The sequence below is a fragment of the Scomber japonicus genome, chromosome 5 (assembly GCF_027409825.1).
Source record: "Scomber japonicus isolate fScoJap1 chromosome 5, fScoJap1.pri, whole genome shotgun sequence".
NCBI classification, from domain to species: Eukaryota; Metazoa; Chordata; class Actinopteri; order Scombriformes; family Scombridae; genus Scomber; species Scomber japonicus.
In genome coordinates, this window is record NC_070582.1 from 6,273,062 (window position 1) to 6,296,652 (window position 23,591).

At 38.7% G+C, this 23,591-nt stretch overlaps 3 protein-coding genes across 3 annotated transcripts; all 3 read left to right on the forward strand.

Annotated features, from left to right (window-relative positions):
• Positions 1-6,057: 6,057 nt before the first annotated feature.
• Positions 6,058-10,107, forward strand: cpa5 (carboxypeptidase A5). The gene is made up of 11 exons (XM_053318960.1): positions 6,058-6,299; positions 7,133-7,214; positions 7,339-7,473; positions 7,581-7,685; positions 7,900-8,001; positions 8,098-8,199; positions 8,301-8,411; positions 8,811-8,901; positions 9,105-9,304; positions 9,437-9,521; positions 9,920-10,107. The coding sequence occupies exons 1-11, from the start codon at positions 6,232-6,234 to the stop codon at positions 10,105-10,107; spliced, it is 1,269 nt and encodes a 422-aa protein (XP_053174935.1). The 5' UTR covers positions 6,058-6,231.
• Positions 10,108-12,074: 1,967 nt separating this feature from the next.
• On the forward strand, positions 12,075-17,241 carry LOC128358578 (carboxypeptidase A1-like). Its single transcript, XM_053318911.1, has 11 exons — positions 12,075-12,142; positions 12,782-12,863; positions 13,549-13,683; positions 13,808-13,912; positions 14,274-14,375; positions 14,569-14,670; positions 14,773-14,883; positions 15,147-15,237; positions 15,794-15,993; positions 16,196-16,280; positions 17,027-17,241. Exons 1-11 carry the CDS (start codon positions 12,075-12,077, stop codon positions 17,212-17,214), a joined length of 1,269 nt encoding a protein of 422 aa, XP_053174886.1. The 3' UTR covers positions 17,215-17,241.
• A 2,128-nt stretch (positions 17,242-19,369) lies between these two features.
• On the forward strand, positions 19,370-23,383 carry LOC128358577 (carboxypeptidase A1-like). The gene is made up of 10 exons (XM_053318910.1): positions 19,370-19,431; positions 19,590-19,724; positions 19,897-20,001; positions 20,294-20,395; positions 20,590-20,691; positions 20,793-20,918; positions 21,958-22,048; positions 22,403-22,602; positions 22,778-22,862; positions 23,181-23,383. Exons 1-10 carry the CDS (start codon positions 19,408-19,410, stop codon positions 23,366-23,368), a joined length of 1,158 nt encoding a protein of 385 aa, XP_053174885.1. The 5' UTR covers positions 19,370-19,407; the 3' UTR covers positions 23,369-23,383.
• Positions 23,384-23,591: the final 208 nt, after the last annotated feature.

Genomic DNA, 23,591 nt, shown 5'->3' on the forward strand with positions numbered 1-23,591 from the left:
AGAGAAAACGGCCACTATAGGACAGGACAACCAATCAGCGTGCAGCAGGGGCGTGTTCCCTCATAACAAAGGATATGACTGTATTTTGACAGATTCAACCTGCTGTAGTGCTGATTTGACATTTTACTGCCTCTCAGAAATGTTTCAATTATTTTATTCCACCATATCATGACATTTTGATGATTTCTTAAAACTAAGTAAAAAAAACAATATATTATAAGTAAATAACTGTGAAAACGTACAAATTCACATTGGAATAAGCCTTGCAGACATAAAGACAGACGCCAACCGCATATTACAGGCGGTTTGCTTTATGGGACCGATGGATTTGTGGTTCAAACTCAGACGCGTGTCAAACATCTGCACTGCTGTTGCCTCAGCGACAGGAAACAATGTGGTTAGCAGCAGCTTCCTCTGTGAACTACTGAACTTTTTTCATAAGAAACAACACTGTCACTCCCTGACAGGTCAGAGGGTGCTATCTATCAAGGAACAGCTATGGATGGGTGTGCATGGTGTTTTTCAGCAACACACAATGCTGATCTATGCACTCTGGTATGAACATCTGTAATACACAATTTCCTTTAGTGCTCCAGAGCCTGTAAAACTCCCAGACAGCTGTTTTCCACCATTTCCAGAGATGTTTTCATTTCATCTGTAGTATCCAAAACACAATACAAAGTTATACAATGCTGTGATCTGCAGCAGCCAAAAAAGCATTACTGTGACCTCATTTGACCCTGAACAAGAGTACATGGGTATAGGAAATGAGCAGATAAATAAATCCAAAGGTAAAATTAGACTTAACAACAGTGATATGACACCTAAGAATAAACTCGCCTTATCATCTCAAACTACAAAGTGTCTGCCGCTAAATGAGTGCACTGACTGCAGACACTGCACATACGAAAGTTTTCTAATTGGATGTCTGTACACTTCTTTTCTTGAATAAAAACTTGAAGCTGAAATCTGTTATTTTATTATTTCATATGTATGTTGGATGATGGTGAATCAAGAGAAAAATGGTCTCTATAAGCTGCTATTTTAACATACTGATAACGTGCTCAGTGTTGCCTCTAAACTGTAGGTGGCACCCTGGGCAGGATCTGAAAATGTACTTAAGATATTGGATAATCCACCAAGGTAGGTTGGGTGTATGGTCATGTGACTTCAGGCCAATCATTGTCCCAGACTGGCAGGGAGGCAAGGGGAGTGTCTAATAAATGACATGAGTGACACCATGTTTGGTCCCTGAACAAGAAAAATACAGCCGGAAATCTAAACTGTGCCTATTTGATGTGCCGTATTGGCTTACATATATGCATGAATAGAATAGAATAGAACAGAATAGAATAGAATAGAATAGAATAGAATGCTTGTATATGAATAGAATAGAATAGAATAGAATAGAATAAAATAGAATAGAATGTTTGTATATGAATAGAATAGAATAGAATAGAATAGAATAGAATGTTTGTATCATAAATACCCTCATACATAATAAATATGCTAAATGTTTTATCATTACCCATTGGCTGATGCATGTCAGGATGTGCATTATTGGTTACTTTTGTAAATGTTTTTAACTTTTTGATTATAAATGCTGCTTGTAATGTGTTTTATGATGACTCTGAGGAATTGAGGAAGGCTGCAAGCTGAAACATGTTTGTCTGTTAATAAAGTTCTTCTATACTGCAAGTGTTGCTCGAGCTTTGACTTTCTTTAGACTTTTTTCCCTTTGCCATGCACCTTGGATTTAAGTAAAGTTATGCCAGGACCCTCCACCATTTTCTTTACACCAGACATGTCATTAAGAAAAATGACAACATTGCTTTTTTATTCGAAAAGCTTAAAACGACCATAAAACAACCTAAAAATGTAGCAGTGAGGCAGGAAGTTGGGGGGTTGCGACACATCACATTTAACTATGACCACAATCTCTTCCTGCTGTTGTCTTGATTTGAAAAAAGTAGTGCTGATGTATTCTGTCCAACAGATGGGGATAATAGATCAACAAAATCTGTCTGTCACCTTGAAGCTGTCCCCTCCCCTTCCTGTGCCACCATAAGGCCAGGTTACATCATTGCCAAGTTGTTGAGCCTTCATTGTGATTACTAATTAGCCCACCCCCCCTCCCTCTCCGCCATCACATGCTCTTTCCCAGCCGGCAGCAACCCCTTCTGCTTTCTGACTCAATCACTTCTGTAAATAATAGATGGTTGTTCAGTTGCTTTTCACAAATGCAGTATTATTTGATTCATCATCACTGCAGAAAGGTATGAATACCAGGTATAAGCTGTCATGTCGGACCTCATTTGCCACCATTGTTCACCCCCTACTAAGATTTCAACAGGGCCGGATTAATCTGCAATGACGAATCTGGGAAAAAAGGAGCTGTGGGTTCCCAAACCATTTGTCCCTGAGTCCCGAGGCAACCAGTATTTCTATGCTGGAATACAACTCCAGTTATTTTAGGATCATTTCAGGAAGATAAATGTGTTTAAAGATAAGCACCACACAAGCATCAACTGAAATATTTACCATATGAAGACTAGTGGCCCAAACACAGACTGTATATAAACATGGTTGTTACTCATTGGTTTACATTGGAGCTGGTTTCAAGGCCAGAGTTGCTGCTTATCAGAGCTCACGCTTTGACCGTGAAACTCTGTGTCAATGGAGTGAGACTCAGTTGACACAGATCTCATGATCCCATGACACAGACATGCCTTTTCTCTTAACGTTTTGTCTTCACTTCCTCCGATGTAAAATTTGTGATTTATGAGCAAAGGAACAGCAGGGGGTGGGGGTTCAAGTTCAGACAGGGTGAGGCGCAATGTATAACAGGGTTAAAGCAGATTGTCTTTGAAGGCTCTGATCACCATCTGTTTGAACCCAAAGTGTGCAAATCATTACAATGTGCATTCTGCTGGAACTGATTATTTATTCATTTATTGGATGATGGGAAAGACTTGGTGAGGAGCACTGACCTTTCTTATCCTATAATTTGAAGAAAAAAAGTGTGTGATATCTGGCATGAAGTGGGTCAGTTTACCCTGAATAATGCTCCTTTTATTATGAACAAAGACAAGAAATCTCACTCCAAGCTGAAGACCGAAGTAAGCGTGGCATGTTTCCAGATCATGCAAGGCAATACCAATTCCTTATTTGTTCCTGGCTCCAAATGAAAAAGATGTCACTGACCAAAAGCAACAGGGCTGCCAAGTTTTGTTACACTAGTTAACTGTGAACACCAAGCAGTTGTTCTAATAGGGCAGGAATCATAATCAATAAACATTAAACTACTGAGGAGAGCAGCTGTCAATCAATGCCCACATAGTCTTCAAATCTTACTAACAGAGCAATAATTTCCAAAATAAACATGAGCACACTTATTAGAGGACCTGAAATTAGAGATTGAGACATAATGTGTCATTAAAAAAATGATTAATTTAGTATTTCTAGAGAGAAGTTGGCTCTTTTTCAATGGGAGTCAATTGGAGCCAGCATCTAGTGGCCATTGGTGACATTGCACTTAACGGTACATCAAGGCAAGGCAAGGCAGTTTTATTTATATAGCACATTTCATACACAATGGCAACTCAATGTGCTTTACATAAAACAGAAAAATATGCATAAGCTTCGGCCTTAAACTGTGATAGTTGTCTCTTGGCAGTGACCTAAGGGCCTTAACCATTTCAGCTTTTAATCCTGCTTTAAAGGAGCATTTGACCAAACATTAAATAATTATTTTTAACCCTTTATTTTCTTTAATTGACATAGAGGCTGACAGGAAACAGGGAGTGAGAGAGAGGAATGACCTGCAGCAAAGGTCCCTTGCCAGAGTCAAACCAGGGATGCTGCCATTATGTGGCATGTGCAGTAACCAATCAACTACCAAGGCCCTACATTACCAAACATATTTGTAAGTAAATCATCACAAAGTAATAACCAGGAACAACCTTCGCCCTGACTGGTAATCCAGCTCACACACAACATCATTCAGCCAAGATCAGAAGTGACGGCTGAACCACAAATGTGCAGTAATAGTTTGTGCCTTCATTCACCTTTTCAAACCTTTTATTTTCTTGTATCTGAATACTTTTACTTCAAAATTCATGTGTATTATGATGTAATATTCTGCTGTTTTTTGTGATCTTTCGTCTACCCAACATCACATTTTAACATAGATAAAACATTAAAATAAGGAAGCTGCACACTCTCAAAAAATGCTGTTTCATCGTGACATCTGTCACTGTCAGACATGTTAGCTGCTGAGGCTTTCAATGATGCCTAAACCGAGTAGGTAGGAGTCCAGCATCTTGCTCAAGGACACCTCAGCAGGCTGCATGGCTGTGGACGAACACACTGTAAGTCTGTGTGAAACGGAAACTCTCCAGCAGGTGTTTTCCACACCTTGACTCAATTTCTGTCTCTTTACTTTTCCTCTGCAACGTCGTTATCAGCTGGGTTGCATAACACAAACTCGCAGGTTCTGGGACATAAACAGAGGAGAGAGGTCGTTTTAGTGAGTAATGGAAAGATCAGTACTTTGCTATCATATGAACTGGCTTTAAATAGGTACATTTTTAAATGTGTCGCTGGTATCTTTTCATAAGGACATTTGATCGATACGAGGAAAGAGTTAGATTTTAGTGTCAAAACTACGGATAATGTTATCTGATGTCTGTTGGTCAATATTTAAACATTCCCATTGACTATACTCACTAAAATGTGACTTTCTGAGAAGTATAAGGCGAAAATTGGATATTTATGTCAAGTAAGTGTTTCATGCAGGTCTTCTGTTTCTTAGTGTAGGCGTCACATTTTTGGGTGGATATCTTATTTTGAAAAGAAACTACAAAAGCACCAGATATCCATTACTTTCCCTCAGTTTCTTGTGTCTGAAAGCTTTGTCCTCCCAGCCCACATGCATGAGGGCATGTAACCCAGACAGCTGGTTTGAATTGAGCTCATTGAAGTTGCTTGTTGATTACAGTGTTGCCCAAACAGTAACAAACAGGACGAAGTTGAAGCACAGTGTGGCCGGCCGTGACTTCCTGTTAAGCAGTGAGATTCTATTTTGAGCTGTCAACAGACTTCAGACCAGCACTTAATGCTAACTGAGATAGGACAATTACCTAGTATTGCGTCATTGCATTATTATTAGGGCCTGAGCGCTGACCAGCACGAAGCCGTATTGTATCTGTAAACCGACATGCATGGGGTGGCGAGGGCCCGTTCATCGCTGCTTGCACCTTTAATTATTTTTATTTTTCTCAGAAACTATCCACATTACAAAACAGGAAAACAAGTACAAAATGTATCAATGAACACATTTTGGTTAGAGTGAAAGTGAAAACACATCTTTTTTTGGGCTTTTTTGCCTTTAATGTACAGGACAGTGGAGATAGACAGGAAACAGGAGGCAGAGAGAGGGGGAATGACCTGCAGGATAAGACCGCTCGGCTTGGGATTTGAACCGGGATCGCCTGCAACGAGGACTATGGCCTCAACACATGGGGCGGGCACTCTACCCGCTGGGCTATGCTCAACCCCGAAAACACATCTTTAAAAGCAAATATTTTTGATGCCATAAAAGACAATTTGTAAAAAAAAGGCAACCAATTTGATAAATCAATAAGGTCATTTATTAGAATATTCTCTGGTGACTGCTTCTCAAATGTGAGGATTCAGTGCTTTTCTGTGCTTTATATAACTGTAAATTGAATGTTTTGGACAAAACAAACACTTTGAACATGCTACATTTCGGTCTATAAACTGGTGAAGGGCATTTTTCACTATTTGCAATAAAACAATTGAACAAATATGAAAATAATTAAGCCCCATTATTTTTTCACACTCTTTATGTTGCTGTAATGTTCATACCTGTCAAACGTTTGGACACATTTCCCCATTCACTGAAATGAGAAAGTGTGTCTGTTATGAATGCCAATACAGCAAAATAAACCAAAAATAAACCAAAACTAAAACCCACATTGATCAACTTTCTTCTTTCTTTGCACAACTGAACACAGCTTCAGGTGTGTGAAAAACAACAAGAGTGCATGGTGCAACTTTTCATCTGGTATCTTCGGGCTGGTGTGGCAACAGGACCAGCTGTTCACACACCTCAATCACCTTAAGCAAGGTCGTGGTTTGGACACGTAACCCGGCCACATTTGTCCATAAAAGTCGGTGTTTGCCCCTGCCACATTCACATTGTTGGACATGATGAGGGGGCTGCTTGTGTTCGTCGCGCTGTTTGTGGCCGTTTTCGGCAAGGAGACATTTGAGGGGTAAGTAGGCCTCACTGGTGGATTTGTAGGGTGTAATTGAACTGTATATGTGAACTTATTGGCCTCTTTTAAATTTATTCCATCCAGTAAATTACAACCAACAAAAGCTTGTTTAAATACCTGAAATCATCCATTAAATGCAACGATTTGTATTTTTCTCAGGAACGTAACATTTACAAAGTTAGTAGAGGAAACACATTGCAGAGGACAATATAGTATCAGCATAAGTAGACTCTTTAAAGGGCCAGTTCTCCTAAATTATATTTGGATTTATTTATCCAGATTTTAACATATTGTTCTCTGAGATTTGTGCCTCCAAACCTAAAACAATGGAGGTGAATGAAACACGGACAACTTTCAATCAACAGCCAAATTTCTAAAACAATCCCCCGCTGAAGAATAATCCACTGACTCTGATGTTCTCTGAATGACTTAGAGTTACAGGGACACTATTTCTGGATTCTTTAAATCTGTAGAGTCCCTCTCGATCTTTAAGAAAAGACTAAATCCCAGTACCCAGCTGAATATGATTAAACCTGCAGCATATTCATTTATAATCTACACTCCTGTCAGATACTAAGAGGATGAGATTTGCACATTTTAACATAAGTTATCTGTGTAATGATTAAGTCCTTTAGACATCTTCATTTTTAAAGGTAAAACCCCTCGTTTCCTTGTTTGAGGCCACCAAATATGACGTATTCAGTTCAGCTTTATATAGATAATAAAAGCCACACTGGGAAATAAACCATGAGTGGATCACAAATCATCTCAGCTTGTGCTCTTCAGTTGAGTAAAAAGTTGTAAAACTCTGATGTTACTCTTTGTTACAGACATCAGGTCCTTCGTATTCTTCCTAAGAATGATGTCCAGCTGTCTCTTATCAAGGCCATGGAGGATATGGTCGAGTTTGAGGTTAGTCAACATCATCTGAAAATTGTCTTCATTTGTCTCTTTCTTAAACAATTAGCTTCTCACTACTTTCAACAATAAACAGACACTTGATTTGACTTTGCATGATGATTGTGTTTTCTTTCAGTTGGACTTCTGGAGGGACGTGAGTGATGTGGCTACTCCTGTGGACATCAGGGTTCCCCTCCACAGCCTGCAGTCTGTCAAAATTCATCTGGAGACCCAGGACCTCGAGTACTCCGTCATGATTAATGACCTGCAGGTAAGAAGTAAAAGCCTGGATTCTCAAGTCCTGGCTCGAGTAGGAGCAGAATTTAATTTCAAATGCTGACCAGTTCAATATAACTGACTGATGGATTTGGCCTGCAGATGATGCTGGATGAAGAGAAGCAGGAGATGGAATCCGCTGCTCGTGTTGCTATGCCCAGAAACACAGACAGCTACGACTTCGCCAGTTACCACACCATCAGCGATGTGAGTACATAAACCCTGTAAACAAGTATACTTCTGCCTAAAACAACATTCACTTAATACCTTTGATATAATCATTGATTCTAATGTATAAAATGAAGATTTAGACATTTCAAATCAGGGTATTTGACATTTCTATAATTTAGAATTTGGCATTTTTCAAATTTTGTTCAACTAGTACTGAATAATAAAACCAAAGGATGTGTCTTTGTTTTAGATCTACAGTTTCCAGGACATGCTGGTGGCTGAGAATCCCAAAATGGTCAGCAAGATTGTGATTGGACAGAGCTACCAAGGCCGTCCCCTGAATGTGCTCAAGGTAAATGAAAGAAATAATGGCTATAATGCTGTACTTTAGATTTTTTTGCTCATTTATAGGATGGAATATTATTGTTTTCTTTTTTCTGTTTCATAGTTCAGCACCGGTGGAACTAACCGTCCTGCCATCTGGATCGACACTGGAATCCACTCCAGAGAGTGGGTCACTCAGGCCAGTGGTACCTGGTTCGCCAAGAAGGTACTTTAAATGACTCTTAGGTTTTTTTTCTTTCCTCTCACTGTCTCTGCAGCTTCTGACCACTGATCATCTACACTGGAACTTGTGTCCTTTACTTTTAGATTGTGACTGCTTACGGCAGTGACCCTGCTCTCACCGCCATCCTCGACAACATGGACATCTACCTGGAGATTGTGACCAACCCTGATGGCTACTACTACACCCACACCAGCGTGAGTCTCACATAGAAACAAACAACTGATTTTATATTATTATAAAATATATAGGCTGCCATCTTCAGTTTTTTTTATCTATGATATCTATCTATGATGAGATATTGATTAATGGAAAGATTTCTTAACCCTATGTAGGTCCCAAAAATGTCATTACTCCTGCAATAAGAAATATGTGAATCTGACTATTGCATACCTTTTTATATTGTGTGCATCAAATACAGTAGAACCAGTAGATTTATATCAGTTACATTATAATAATAATGTTGATAACCATAGAAAAAAAGAAACAAAAGAGAAAAAGAAGCTGATGAAATACTGATGTCTACAAGACAACGGTAAATTAGTAATATAAAAAATAATAAAAATAACTGAGATAAGTTACTCTGATGTTTCCAGAACCGTATGTGGCGTAAGACCAGGAAGCCCAACCCCGGATCTAGCTGTGTCGGAGTTGATCCCAACAGGAACTGGGATTCTGGTTTTGGAGGTAAAGTCTTTCCCTGATACCAAGGCACCATATTTGTTTACAGTAGCTCTAAACCTACACATGTATATTTGGCATTTATGGAGAGCCTTGGACTATTTGTATTAGCATCTACTACATCACCAATTTATTTCTATAATGACCAGCGATTACAGCAATCCTTTAATACCCTTGCTATTTCTTTAATTTTGTTTCCATTGTTTTAGGACCCGGAGCCAGTGGCAGCCCCTGCTCTGAGACCTACCGTGGACCCAGGGCTCACTCTGAGTCTGAGGTCAAGTCTATTGTGGACTTTGTGAAGTCCCATGGCAACTTCAAGGCCTTTGTCTCCATCCACTCCTACTCCCAGATGCTCCTGTACCCCTTCGGCTACACCAGGACTCCAGCCAAGGACCAGGCTGAGCTGGTAAAAAAACACCTTCTGCCTTTTTTTGATTTCTTTATTCTGAATTTTAGTTGGTTGAGCTCTGTGGTTTGCACAGGGACAAACATGAGAAACTATGAAGAATAATCTGAATGTGATCATTTCTCTCTGCAGCACGCTCTGGCTAAGAAGGCTATCACCGACCTTGCCTCCCTGTACGGTACTCGCTACAGATACGGCAGCATCATCAACACCATCTGTAAGTTTCAGCAACACGGTTATAAACTACTTTTACTTAATTCCACCTAATACTCATTATCAGAAAATATCATTTCCTCTTATTATTTATTTTAGTAGTGGTTGTACTTCCACTAATAAACAGAGCATCCACAGATTAACTAACTTTGAATTATGATATATTACTCACACATGTCCAAAGCAACTTGCACTGCATTTAGCTTCCATAGGTGCAAGAACTAGATGTAATCACAAGCATTAATTTCAGTTAACATGAATCTTTTTTTGTTTTAGACCTTTTAGCACATAGTTGTAAATTAGAAAAAAAGAAATTCTCCATATAGCTGAAAGCCTCACTGAGATATTCCCATCTGATGCTGCTGATTTCATATTTGGGGTATAATATTTTTTCATTTACAGACCAAGCCAGCGGTGGCACCATTGACTGGACTTACGAGCAGGGCATCAAGTACTCCTACACCTTCGAGCTGAGGGACACCGGTCGCTACGGTTTCATCCTGCCCGCTAGTCAGATCATCCCCACCGCCCAGGAGACTTGGCTGGCTCTGATGGCCATCATGGAGCACACCCACAAGAACCCCTACTAAACCCCTGAGGAGACTCCACTCCACTATTAGTGTATTTCGTCTCGAAAAATGTCATTTTTTGGGACTAATGTCATCTTCATCATCATCCTCCATGACTCTTAAAACATCATGAAAAACACAAACAGGCAAATAAATGTGTCCATTACAAAAAAAATGCAGTTTCCATTTCTTTATGATTATTATAAAGTCTTTTACTTTGTTGCATGTTTACACACATGCAGTACTGTGTTTTCTATGTCTGCATAATTTTCACATCCTTTAAATCTCTTTTACTCAGGGAAACATCAACATCCGGCTCCTTTTTAAAGAGATTATATATGAATATTTCTCATATTAAACATTTCAAAGTTCAATTTAGTTTAAGTCATTGTGGATACAAGCATCAGCTACACATATACAGTAAGGATAATTATAAAAACCTCACCATTCCTTCACCAGTCCTGTTCCAAGGGCATTTTCATCTTCTTTTCATTCATGTTTTTGTATTTTAATTGAATTGAATGGGGCCAGTTGGGAATTAGAGGTCGTTATGTTACATCCTGCTGAATTAAAGTCATTTCTCTCTAAAAGGGAAGTAGTTCAGGTGCTTTTAATAAAACAGTTATTCAACAAAATAAGATCCTGTTCACATTTCATACTCTAATAATTAGAAGTATGCTGGCTAACCAGAATAGATATCAGTATGTTCAGATAGAAAATTTCAAATCACAATTACTGAAGGTCACTTGGGAGGTTTTTCAGGGATCAGTGTTGTGACCATTACTGTTTATTTTGTACATAAATAATAAAAGTGAAATGTCCAAAACACTGAAAACGATTCTATATGCAGATGATATACATGTTTATATTGTTGTGGGGACAACTTGTAACAACTTTTGGATACAGTGGAAAAAAATATTGAAAAAGCTAAAGAGTTGGTTTGATGCAAATAAACTTACACAGGATTTAAGTAAAACAAAATATATAACCTTTGGTAATCATTCAAATAAGACACTTGTTTTAAATGATGTTGAAACTGAAAGAGTGAATATCTTAGAGTAAAAATAGAAAATAAATTGTGTTGGAAACCATAATTACCTGCCAGATTCACACTGTTGGTCATAATGAAGGAGGCTGCTTGCATTTTCCACACTGTTTGTGGCAAGGAGGCGTATGAAGGGTAAGTGGACCTCTAAAGGTCTCTCACTGGTGGATTTGTAGGGTGTGTTTTGTGTTTTAACTTTACAAGTGAAATAATAATAACTGAACATATAATTTGAAAAATAAAATTATTTATTTATTGGCGTCATTTAAATTGAATGCAATAAAGGATGAAGTTCAAACAGTGTGGCCAGGCCATGACTTCCTGTTGAGCAGTGATATTCTATTTTGATATGTTAATATTATTTTTACATTTAAGTTAAAATGAAGGTAAAAATTCTAATTTGTTGACAAGGATATTTTCTATTAAAAAAAAAGAAAAAAAATCTTGAGAAACAAATATTATAGCAACAAGAAAGTGTTTTATTAGTCATTTACACTGTGCAGAACTCTTTTCGATGTTTTTATATAATTATAAATTGATTCATATTTGGAGATGCTGCTTTGAGGTCTATAAACAGGTGAAGGGCATTTTTCACTATTTACAATTTTAAAAAGGGTTAACAACTCACATTTCCCCATTTTCTGGAATGAGAAAGTATGTCTAAACTTTTGACTGTCAGGATATGTACGTATGTAATACAGCAAAATAAACTAAAACTAAACCCAACAGACATTGATCAACTGAACACAGCTTCAGATGTGTCAAAAACATTCATGGAGTTCATGGTGCAACTTTTCATCTGGTATTTTTAGGCTGGTGTGGCAACAGGACCAGCTGTTCACACACCTCCATCACCTTAAGCAAGGTCATAGTTTGGACAAGTGCCCGGCACATTTGGCCATAAAAGTCAGTGTTCAGCCCGGGCAGATTCACATCGTTGGTCATGATGAGGGGGCTGCTAGTGTTCGCCGCGCTGTTCGTGGCCGTTTTCGGCAAGGAGACGTTTGAGGGGTAAGTGGGCCTCTTAAGTCCTCTCACTGGTGGAACTGTAGGGTGTAATTGAAAATAATTGTATGTTTTACCTGTAGACCCAGCACCTTAAAGACCTTCTGCAAACATCTCTGCATATCATGGACTGAACAAAAAAACTATACATAAATACAAAACATAATACTTCTTCTATGCAACAGCTTCTTTGGACTGCCTGGTGGTCTTATAATACTCAAACTTGGCACTTTGTTGTGTTGTTCTCTCCTGACTAGGTCCCTTGGCCCTAGGACTTGTTTTGTATCAGCTGTCAGATATACTTTGCTTTGGATTTAAAAGCAACTGCTAAATTGCACTAGTCTTTCTAAAAACACATTTTAACAATAGAAATATAGCAATACATCCCATAACAATAAATCATATTGGCCATTTATAATGGCTGAGGAGTATCATTTATCATATCATATTATTAAGTCAGATATTTCAAATCCTAAAAGTTTAATCGTTGTTTCCTTGGTCCTAGGACTTGTTTTGAATCAGCTGTCACATTTACTTTGCTTTGGATTATACTAGTCCTTCTAAAAAACACATTTTAACAATAGAAATATAGCAATACATACACTTTACCTAATAATTAAGTCTGATATTTTTTATATATTACAGACATCAGGTCCTTCGCATTCTTCCAAAGACTGATGTCCAGCTGCGTCTTGTTAAGGACATGGAGGACATGGTCGAGTTTGAGGTCAGCTACGATCATCTGAAAAAAAACTCTAAAATTAGATTTGTTTCAATGCAAGTTTCAAATAAGTTACATCGCTTTTCCTTATTATCTTTGTCTCTTTCTTAATATAACAAGCAACTTTGTTTTTAACCCTCCTGTCGTCCTCCCGGGTCAAATTGCCCATTACCTTCCTCCCTTCCTTCTTTCCTCTGTCCTTCTCTCCTTCCTCCCTCCCTCCCTCCCTCCTACCTTCCTCTGTCCTTCATTCCTTTCCTTCCTTCCCTCCCTTCCTTCCTTCCTTCCTCCCTCCTTCCTTCTCTCTTTCTTTCATTCCCCCTCCCTTGATCCCTTCCTTCTTTCCTCTGTCCTTCTTTCTTTCCTTCCTTCCTTCTTTCTTTCTTTCCTTCCTTCCTTCTTTCCTTTCTTCCTTTCCTTCCTCCCTTCCTTCTTTCCTTTCCCCCCACCTTCCTCCCTTCCTTCTTTCCTCTGTCCTTGTTTCTTTCTTTCGTTCCTTCCTTCCTTTCCTCCCTTCCTTCCTCCCTCCTTTCCTTCCTTCTTCCTCCCTTCCATCCTTCTTTCCTTCCTTCTTCCTCGCTTCCTTCCTTGACTCCAGGACAACAGGAGGGTTAAGCACTTTAAACACTGAACAGACAGTTTATTGTTTATTTGACTGAATTTGTTGCTTGATAACTGTGTTTTCTTTCAGCTGGACTTTTGGAGGGACGTGACCACTGTATCTACTCCTGTAGATGTCAGAGTTCCCCTCCACAGCCTTCAGTCTGTCAAAATCCATCTGGAGACCCAGGGCATCAAGTACTCCGTCATGATTAAAGACGTTCAGGTATGAGGTAACATCCTGGATTCTCAAGTCCAGGCTCAAGTAGAAGCAGAATTTAAGATAACCAACTAATGGATTTAAATGGTTGATGTCTAACTTAAATATAAATGGTGGCACTGGCCTGCAGATGATGCTGGATAAAGAGCAGAAGGAGATGGAATCTGCTGCTCGTGTCGCCAAGCCCAGAAACACTGACAGCTACGACTACACCACATACCACAGCATCAGTGATGTGAGTACACACAGTACAACTGTTGTACACTATGTACTTTTCTTTTGATATAGTCATTGGTTCTAATGTAAAATGAAGATTTAGAAATTTCAAGGGGTACTTCAGGGTATTTGTGAGTGACATTTTGTAAAATTTAGAAAGAGATTTTAAACGTTCCAGTTTTTGTGTTCTGGACACATTTCCATTGTTTTTTTTTTGCTATAGCCCTGATTGCATGCATTCAAAATCTGTTTTCTTCGGTTCTTTTACCTCCATTATGTTTGACTTTGATCTGAGGACAATCAGCACTTTTTTATGACAGTAAAGCTGTCACTGATGATTTGGCTTCTACTAAAAGACCAGGACTTTGTCTTTGTTTTAGATCTACAGTTTCCAGGACATGCTGGTGGCTGAGAATCCCAACCTGGTCAGCAAGATTGTGATTGGTCACAGCTACGAAGGTCGTCCTCTGAATGTGCTCAAGGTAAATGAAAGGAATAATGGCTATAATACTGTACTTCATAGAGAGTAGTACTGTAAGTAAAGCATTTCCTTCATGCATGTGTTAATGTTGATTAACAAATCTTTAGAATTGCACCATTTATGAAATAAGTTTGCTCATGTATTCATTGGATAGCATAATGTTCAACTGCATGTTTCCTTTTTCTGTTTCATAGTTCAGCACCGGTGGAACTAACCGTCCTGCCATCTGGATCGACACTGGAATCCACGCCAGAGAGTGGATCACTCCGGCCAGTGGTACCTGGTTCGCCAAGAAGGTACTTTAAATGACTCCTAGGTTGGGTTTAATTTCCCCTCACTGTCTCTACAGCTCCTGACCACTGATCATCTACACTGAAACTTGTGTGCTTTACATTTAGATCGTGACTGAGTACGGCCGTGACCCTGCTCTCACCGCCATCCTCGACAACATGGACATCCTCCTGGAGATTGTGACCAACGCTGATGGTTATGAATACACCCACACCAGCGTAAGTCTCACATAGCAAACAACTTTTTACTGATTTGATAGTAATTTCCATTCATATTCAGTTTTTATTGATGATATCCAGATGAGATATTACTTCATGTAAGGATTTCTTAACCCTATGTAGGTTCCAAAATTCTCTTGCAGTAAGAAATATGTGAATTTGAGAACCTTTTTATATTATATGTTCATGTACATCAAATATATACAGTAGAACCAGTGAATAAAAATAAGAAACAAACTGATAACTTCCTCTGATGTTTCCAGAACCGTATGTGGCGTAAGACCAGGAAGCCCAACCCCGGATCTAGCTGTGTCGGAGTTGATCCCAACAGGAACTGGGCAGTTGGTTTTGGAAGTAAGGATGCCTCTTTCACTATATAGAGCCCTAAATGTGAAGCAATACCTGCTTTTTTTTCCACATACACATTCATACACAGTACAATGTGTAGTGAAATGCCTCACTAACTGTTCCAAGTGAGTAAAAACTAAATTAAACTGATTAAAATTGGGAACTATGCATATTCAAAATAAGTTATAAAGTTACAATAAAAAGAAGTTAAATAAAATATAGACAATATACATATACCATACTCAGAAGAGGGAAAATGACCCGGTATTAAACAAGAAATAACCAATGAAAAAAATAGAAAAGATTCAGAAATAATAAAATGTGTTTCCTGCACCAATATTTATATATTATAATTTTAATATTCTACACATCAAAAAAGTTGAAGCCAAAATGGCAACACAATTGCACAGACTTGACACAAAATGCTATTCAGGAAGCAATGCAAATGACATAAGACCCTAAGCCACCATGGCAGTTTATTTCTATAATGCCCACGACCAGTGATTACAGCAATCCTTTATTTCCCTTGCCATTTCTCTAATCCTGTTTTCATTATGTGTAGCTGCTGGCGCCAGCAGCAACCCCTGCTCAGAGACCTACCATGGACCCAGCCCTAACTCTGAGTCTGAGATCAAGGCTATTGTGGACTTTGTGAAGTCCCATGGCAACATCAAGGCCTTCCTCTCCATCCACTCCTACTCCCAGATGCTCCTGTACCCTTACGGCTACACCAGAGCTCCAGCCAAGGACCAGGCTGAACTGGTAAAAAACACCTTTTGCCTTTTTTGACTTCTTTACTCTGAATTTTAGTTGGTTGATCTCTTCTCTTGGTTCTGTGGTTTTATAGTCCCTGTGCTGGTTTGCCTGTAATGTAAGAAATGTAAAAATATACAGTACAACAACAATAATGTAACACATGAGAAACTGTTAACAATCATCTGTATGTGATCATCTCTCTCTGCAGCACGCTCTGGCTAAGAAGGCTATCACTGACCTTGCCTCCCTGTACGGTACTCGCTACACATATGGAAGCATCTACGAAGTCATCTGTAAGTTTCAGCAACATATAACACTGTTATAAACTGTTTTACTTCATCCCACCTAATACTTATTAACATCTTTTAGTAGTGGTTATACTTCAATCCCCTATTAAACAGACGAACTACAGATTAATTAACTGTCCAAAGCAACTTAGTGTATTCAACTTCCATACAAACAAGAAGTTGTTGTCATCAAGATCCGAATAAATGTTTTCCAGCACAGAGCATTAAACCAACTTTTTCTTACTTACCGCTATTGAAGCTTTGTGTTTCAAATTCCCAAAGTAACAAGATCTGCACCTAGTTATGAGGTCCAATGTAAAATAAATATCCAGCCAACATAACAACAGTACAAGTATGCAAGTATGAATCTAAAGTCTGATATTTTTTTTATTTTATTAAAGCAGCTGCAAGGCAAAGAAATGTTTGACGTAAAAAGATTGTAACTATGGAAAATATTCACTTTATTTGACTAACTCACATGGCTGAAGCCTCATATTCTCTTTACATAAATGTTTAAATGGATTTTTGCTTAAAAGAAAGACCTTTTTTTGTCCCAATCACTTACATTGAAATTACGATGGGAGGATCTTCTAATGGTTGGTATGAACAGGAGGAATGATTACAGCAAGAAAAACATGGATCATGGATTAAATTCTATATATACTAATGGCTTCATTGAAATATACCCAACAAATGTTGACTATTTCATACCTGAAGTATAATCCTCTCAACAATTACTGCTTCATTTGCAGACCAAGCCAGCGGTGCCACTGTTGACTGGACTTACGAGGAGGGCATCAAGTACTCCTACACCTTCGAGCTGAGGGACACCGGTCGCTACGGTTTCATCCTGCCCGCTAGTCAGATCATCCCCACTGCCCAGGAGACTTGGCTGGCTCTGATGGCCATCATGGATCACACCTACAAGAACCCTTACTAAAGTGGAAATCCATGAGGAAACTCCACTATTGGCAAATTTTATCTGGAAAACGTCATTTTTTCGACTAATGTCATCTTCATCATCATCACCCTCCATAACTCTTAAAACATCATGAAAAACACAAACAAGTAAATAAATGGGCTTATTGGAAAAATGCAGTTTCGATTTCTTTATGATTAAGCCTGCATGTTTACACACACAGTACTGTACTTTCTATGTCTGCATTCTTTTCACATCCTCAATACTTAGGGCAACTTCCACATCCACTTCCTTTTTGAAAAGATTTTAATCCAAATTACATTATATAAATTTAGCTATAACACAGGATTAAACTGTCTTGTTTGACCTGAATTTATTTCTTCCTGATCCTGTCACATTTTCTGACAATGAGTGAGTGAATATTCCTCATACTAAAAGTGAAACATTTCAAAGTTGACACACATAAGCACACATAAGCATAATTATACAGACCATGTGCATTTTCATCTTATGTATTATATGCACCAGTCGAGAGTTTGGGTACACTTCCCCACTCACTTAAATAAGAAGCTTTTGACTGCTACTGTATATGTAACACAACTATAAACCAACACTAAACCCAGCAGACATCGATCAACCTTCCTCTTTCTTTAACTTCAGATGTGTGAAAAACATAAGAGTTCATGGTGCAACTTTCATCTGTTGTCTTCATCTGGTGTGACAACACGACCAGCTGTTGACATATACCTCCATCACCTTAAGCAAGGTTGTGGTTTGGGCACGTAACCTGACACATTCAGCTATAAAAGAGAGTGTTCAGCCCGGCCAGATTCACACTGTTGGTCATGATGAGGGGGCTGCTTGCGTTCGCCGTGCTGTTTGTGGCCGTTTTCGGCAAGAAGGCATTTGAGGGGTAAGTGGTCTTCTCAAGGCCTCTCACTGGTGGATTTGTAGGGTATAATAGTATGTTTGAACTGCAAACTTATAATAACTAAACATGTAATTCCGATAATAAAGGTTCTTTATTGTTTGGTTTCCTTTAAATTGAATGCATACTATAAAGTTACAGTATACAGTGGACAACACAGTATGCAGAAATAGACTCTTTAAAGGGCCAGTTCTCCTAAATTAATGTTTGGATTTATTTGTCCAGATTTTGTTCCTTCAACCCTAAAAACAATAGAGGTGAATGAAATGTGATTTCTGGCACTCAAAACAGCAAACAAATTAATAGTTTCAATCAACAGCAACATTTCATCTAAGAAAAAATGCATGGGATAATCTGCAGACCTCACTGAAACTGCAGTCACAAGTTCTGTAAATGATCCAGAGTAACAAGGATTCTGTAACCCTAGTGTGTGACACTTTAAATAGGGACCCATGGAAAACATTAACTCAATAAATACGCAGAATTGAGTGCTTTTAATGAGGCCCCCGAGGACTCCAATACTTAAGTATAATTGACATGAAGTCATTAAAGTCAGTGTAAAATGAATAAATGGATTTAATTCTGAATGCATTATACAAGTTAGAAATGTGCTACTGAAAACATGAAGAGACTGATAACTATGTAATACTGAATTGTGCAGATAAACTGATTAGAAAGAAACTGATTCGAAGCTGATTGACAAAGGCATGAATAATTTGAATCAGAGAGTGAAACACTTGAGATATGACAAATAGTATGCTTTCCCCACTGTGGGATCAATAAATGTATTCTTATCCTTCTGGGGTCTGCAGGTACCACAGTCTGTAGATTTAAGGTTAAAGCTGCACTAACACTTGGACATTTTGACATAATTTACCTGTGTAATGATTATGTCCTTCAGACATTTCAAATCTTAAAAGTTTAACTTTTGTTTCCATCAAATTATAAAAGTACTTTGTTCGGCTTGATATAGAAGATAAAAGCCACACTGGGAATTAAACCTCAAATCCTAGGAAGTGCTTTCCTTTCTTAATCAAACTGGAGGCTTTCAAACACTAACACTAAAATCCTAAATCATCACTCTGTTTATTTTTGTGCAACTGCTGCACATTGCAAGACCGATGAGCCTTGAGAAATGAGCCACAACATGTGTGGAAATTTCTCTCTTAGTCTGTGGTCCTGAGTTGAGTAAAAGGTTGTAAAACACTGGTGTTACTCTTTGTTACAGACATCAGGTGCTCCGCATTGTTCCAAAGAATAATGTCCAGCTGCATCTTATCAAGGACATGGAGGGCATGACTGAGTTCGAGGTCAGTTATCATCATCTGAAAATATGACATACTTTTTCTATATTATCTTTGTCTCTTTTCTAAAATCTAACAAAACAATTTGTTTTTAAGCACCTTAAACACTGAACAAGCACTTGATTTGTCTTAATCTGTTGCATGATGATTATGTTTTCTTTCAGTTGGACTTCTGGAGGGAGGTGAGGGATGTGGCTACTCCTGTGGATATTAGAGTTCCCCTCCACAGCCTGCAGTCTTTCAAAGCTTTTCTGGAGACCCAGGACCTTGAGTACTCCGTCATGATCGAAGACCTCCAGGTAAGAGGTAAACGCCTGGATTCTCAAGTCCAGGTTTCAATAGGAGATGAATTTCATTTACTGTACCTGTTTAGATTTTTCAAATGTCAATCATCTTAATGTAACCAACTAATTGATATAATTAGATTTGTTGATATCCAACTTAAATATAAATGGTGGCACTGGTCTGCAGATGTTGCTGGATGAAGAGAAGAAGGAGATGGAATCTGCTGCTCGCGTCCCCAAGGCCAGAAGCACTGACAGCTACGACTACGGCAATTACCACAGCCTCAGTGATGTGAGTACAGTTGTATTAACTTCACTATTAGCTGTCCATTAAAAGCAAAAACAATTCATATCTTAAAAAATCAGTTTGATTTTATTATTGTACCTGCACTCAGCGCCATTTTCTTGACAGTACAGCTGTCACTGATGATTTGGCTTCTACTAGAAGCATCTTCTAGATTATCTAGATTATTATAATAGCACAACAACAACAACAAATCCAGAGCCAGTCAAGACCAGACAATGCTAAAGAGAATCTTTTACCCTACTGATAGTGAATTACAAAGACTTTGTCTTTGTTTTAGATCTACGGTTTCCAGGACATGCTGGTGGCTGAGAATCCCAACCTGGTCAGCAAGGTTGTGATTGGTCAGAGCTTCGAAAGACGTCCTCTGAATGTGCTCAAGGTAAATGAAAGGAATAAAGGTTATGATACTGTACTTCATAGAGAGTAGTACTGTAAGTAAAGCATTTCCTTCATGCATGTGTTAATGTTAATAAAAAATCTTTAGAATTGCACCATTTATGAAATATGTTTGCTCATGTATTCCTTGGATAGGATAATGTTCAAGTGCTACTGTTTCCTTTTTCTGTTTCATAGTTCAGCACTGGTGGAACCAACCGTCCTGCCATCTGGATCGACAGTGGAATCCACGCCAGAGAGTGGGTCAGTCCTGCCAGTGGTACCTGGTTCGCCAAGAAGGTACTTTAAATGACTCCTAGGTTGTGTTTTGTTTCTCATCACTGTCTCTGCAGCTTCTTACCATTGATCATCTACACTGGAACTTGTGTGCTTACATTTAGATGGCAACTGATTTTGGCAGTGACCCTACTCTCACCGCCATCCTCAACAGGATGGACATCTACCTGGAGATTGTGACCAACCCTGATGGCTATGAATACACCCGCAGCCGCAGGGAAGTGAGTCTCGTATAGCAAACAACTTTTTACTGATTTTATATGAATTTCCTGCCACATATAGTTTTTACCGATGATATTTAGATGAGATACTGAGTCATGTAATGGTTAGTGAATGTGGTGTGAATTTGAGTATTACATACCTTTTTATATTGTATGTTCATGTTCATCAAAAACAGTAGAACCAGTAGATTTACAGTACTGTGCAAAAGTCATCTGCCATCACCACCATACAAACAGAAAATACAGGAAATATGTACACAAAATTTAACATTATTATAAATGATTATGAATTACGGTTCCATTCATTGGAACCATTAAGGCTGAGTTCACACTGCAAGCCAAAATCTGATTTTTAGCCAATCTAGATTGGAACCAGATGGCTCTTATGAAGTCTGAACAGTCATAAATCACATGAGATCTGATTTTTGTAAGCCAGATTGAAACCACCTTTGGGAGGAAGTTTCAAATCTCATTTGGACAGATGTGTCTGAGTCTGAACAGCTCCAAACACTCATATCGGTTTTGACTGTCTGTGACGTCTCTCTACGTCTCTACGCTACGTCACTCTATGCGACACCAGACACGCGCTTATTCCAGTTGTTGTTGCTAGGGGTATCACACTAAAAACAGTGTGGACAGTCAGGCCTAAGAGATTTGAATCATATTTGCCTGCAGTGTGAACGCAGCCTATAGTTTAAGAGAGCCAGGTCAAGTGAAAGGGGAGGTCACACTAAATACTTGCCAATTTAGCCTATAGAAGCTGTTTTATTTTTTTTTTTTCCTTTTTTTTAATAATGCATTCACATTTCCAGTATTTTCTGGTTGTATTCTAATTAAGAGATGGAGAAATAATTATACATGGTCATTATAGCATTATTAAAACAACAAATCTAATGGTGGCCTAAGACTTTGGCACAGTACTGAATATTAGGTATATTGAAATAATAGTGAAAAAAATAAGAAACAAAAACAAAGTAGATAAAATATTCATGTTACAGGCCAAAGGTAAATAAGATGATAAATATAAGAAATAAATTAATGTTTCCAGAACCGTCTGTGGCGTAAGACCAGGAAGCCCAACCCCGGCTCCAGCTGTATTGGAGTTGATCCCAACAGGAACTGGGATGCTGGTTTTGGAGGTAATTTCTTTCCGTCTTTGCTGGAATATACCAAGCAACCACATGCACTAGTCAGCATTTATTAAGCTCCAGACCTATTTTCTAAAGCCGTTGTTTCCTAAACTTATTTTACTATACAGACCTCGAAATGTGAAGCAATACATGCTTTAGGCCCCATATGTCACAGGTTACATGTCTGTGATCAAAATTAAAATTAAAATCTAATTGCACATATGCAGTTATACTCCTGTACCTCGATGAATCACACCATTTAGACATTTTTGCCATAATCCTCTAATATATTCTCTCAAAATGGATTAAAAGCAGAATTTTGTTTCCTTGCTGTTTCTCTGATTCTGTTCTCATCATGTGTAGGTCCTGGTGCCAGTAATGACCCCTGCAGAAGCGACTACCGTGGACCCAGGGCTAACTCTGAGTCTGAGGTCAAGTCCATTGTGGACTTTGTGACGTCCCATGGCAATTTCAAGGCTTTCATCACCGTCCACGCCTTCTCCCAGTTGCTCTTGTACCCTTACGGCTTCCAAAGAACTCCAGCCAGGGATCGGCGTGAGCTGGTAAAAAAACACCTTCTGCCTTTTTTGACTTCTTTACTCTGTATTTTAGTTGGTTGAGCTCTTCTCTGGGCTCTGTGGTTTTATGCTGGTTTGCCTGTAATGTTAGAAGCACATATAACAAACATGGGCAACTGTGTAGTCATCTGTATGTAATCATAGAAATGTCTTTCTGCAGGACGCTCTGGCTAGGAGGGCAACCTCTGCCCTTACTTCCCTGTTTGGTACTCGCTTCAGATTCGGCAGCATCGTCACCACCATCTGTAAGTTTCAGCAACATTGGTTTTACTTCATCCCACCTAATAGTCATTATCCAGCCCAACTGCCAGAATAAAATGTTGGCGTTGTCTGTTCTGCAAACCCCAGATACGTTGAATCTCTATGTTTCAGTTTATTATGTAGCACATCAACATTTCAACAAAATGTATCATATCAACATTTAACATGACATAGTTCAGATGTACGGAAGAGGATTAGGGCCAGTATGAAAAAAAAAGTGAGTTCTGACTTTAATCTCAAAGTCAGAATTCTGAGATTCTTCCTCATGTTCATTCTCTCAACGATAACTGCTTCAATTGCAGACCAAGCTAGCGGTGGCAGCATTGACTGGTCTTATGACCAGGGTATCAAGTACTCCTACGCCTTCGAGCTGAGGGACACCGGTCGCTTCGGCTTCCTCCTGCCAGCCAATCAGATCATCCCCACCGCCAGGGAGACTTGGCTGGCTCTGATGACCATCATGGATCACACCAACAGGAACCCTTACTAAAGTGTTTGGAGACTCCACTGTTGATTGATTACATCTTGAAAATGTCATCTTTTTGACTAATGTCATCTTTATCATCATATTCTACAACTGTTAAAACATCACGAAAACCACACTCACGCAAATAAATGGGCTCATTGGAAAACTGTGGTTTCCATTTCTTTATGATTATGAAGTCTTTTACTTTGTTGCATATTTACACACATTAATGTATTTTTTTACATTC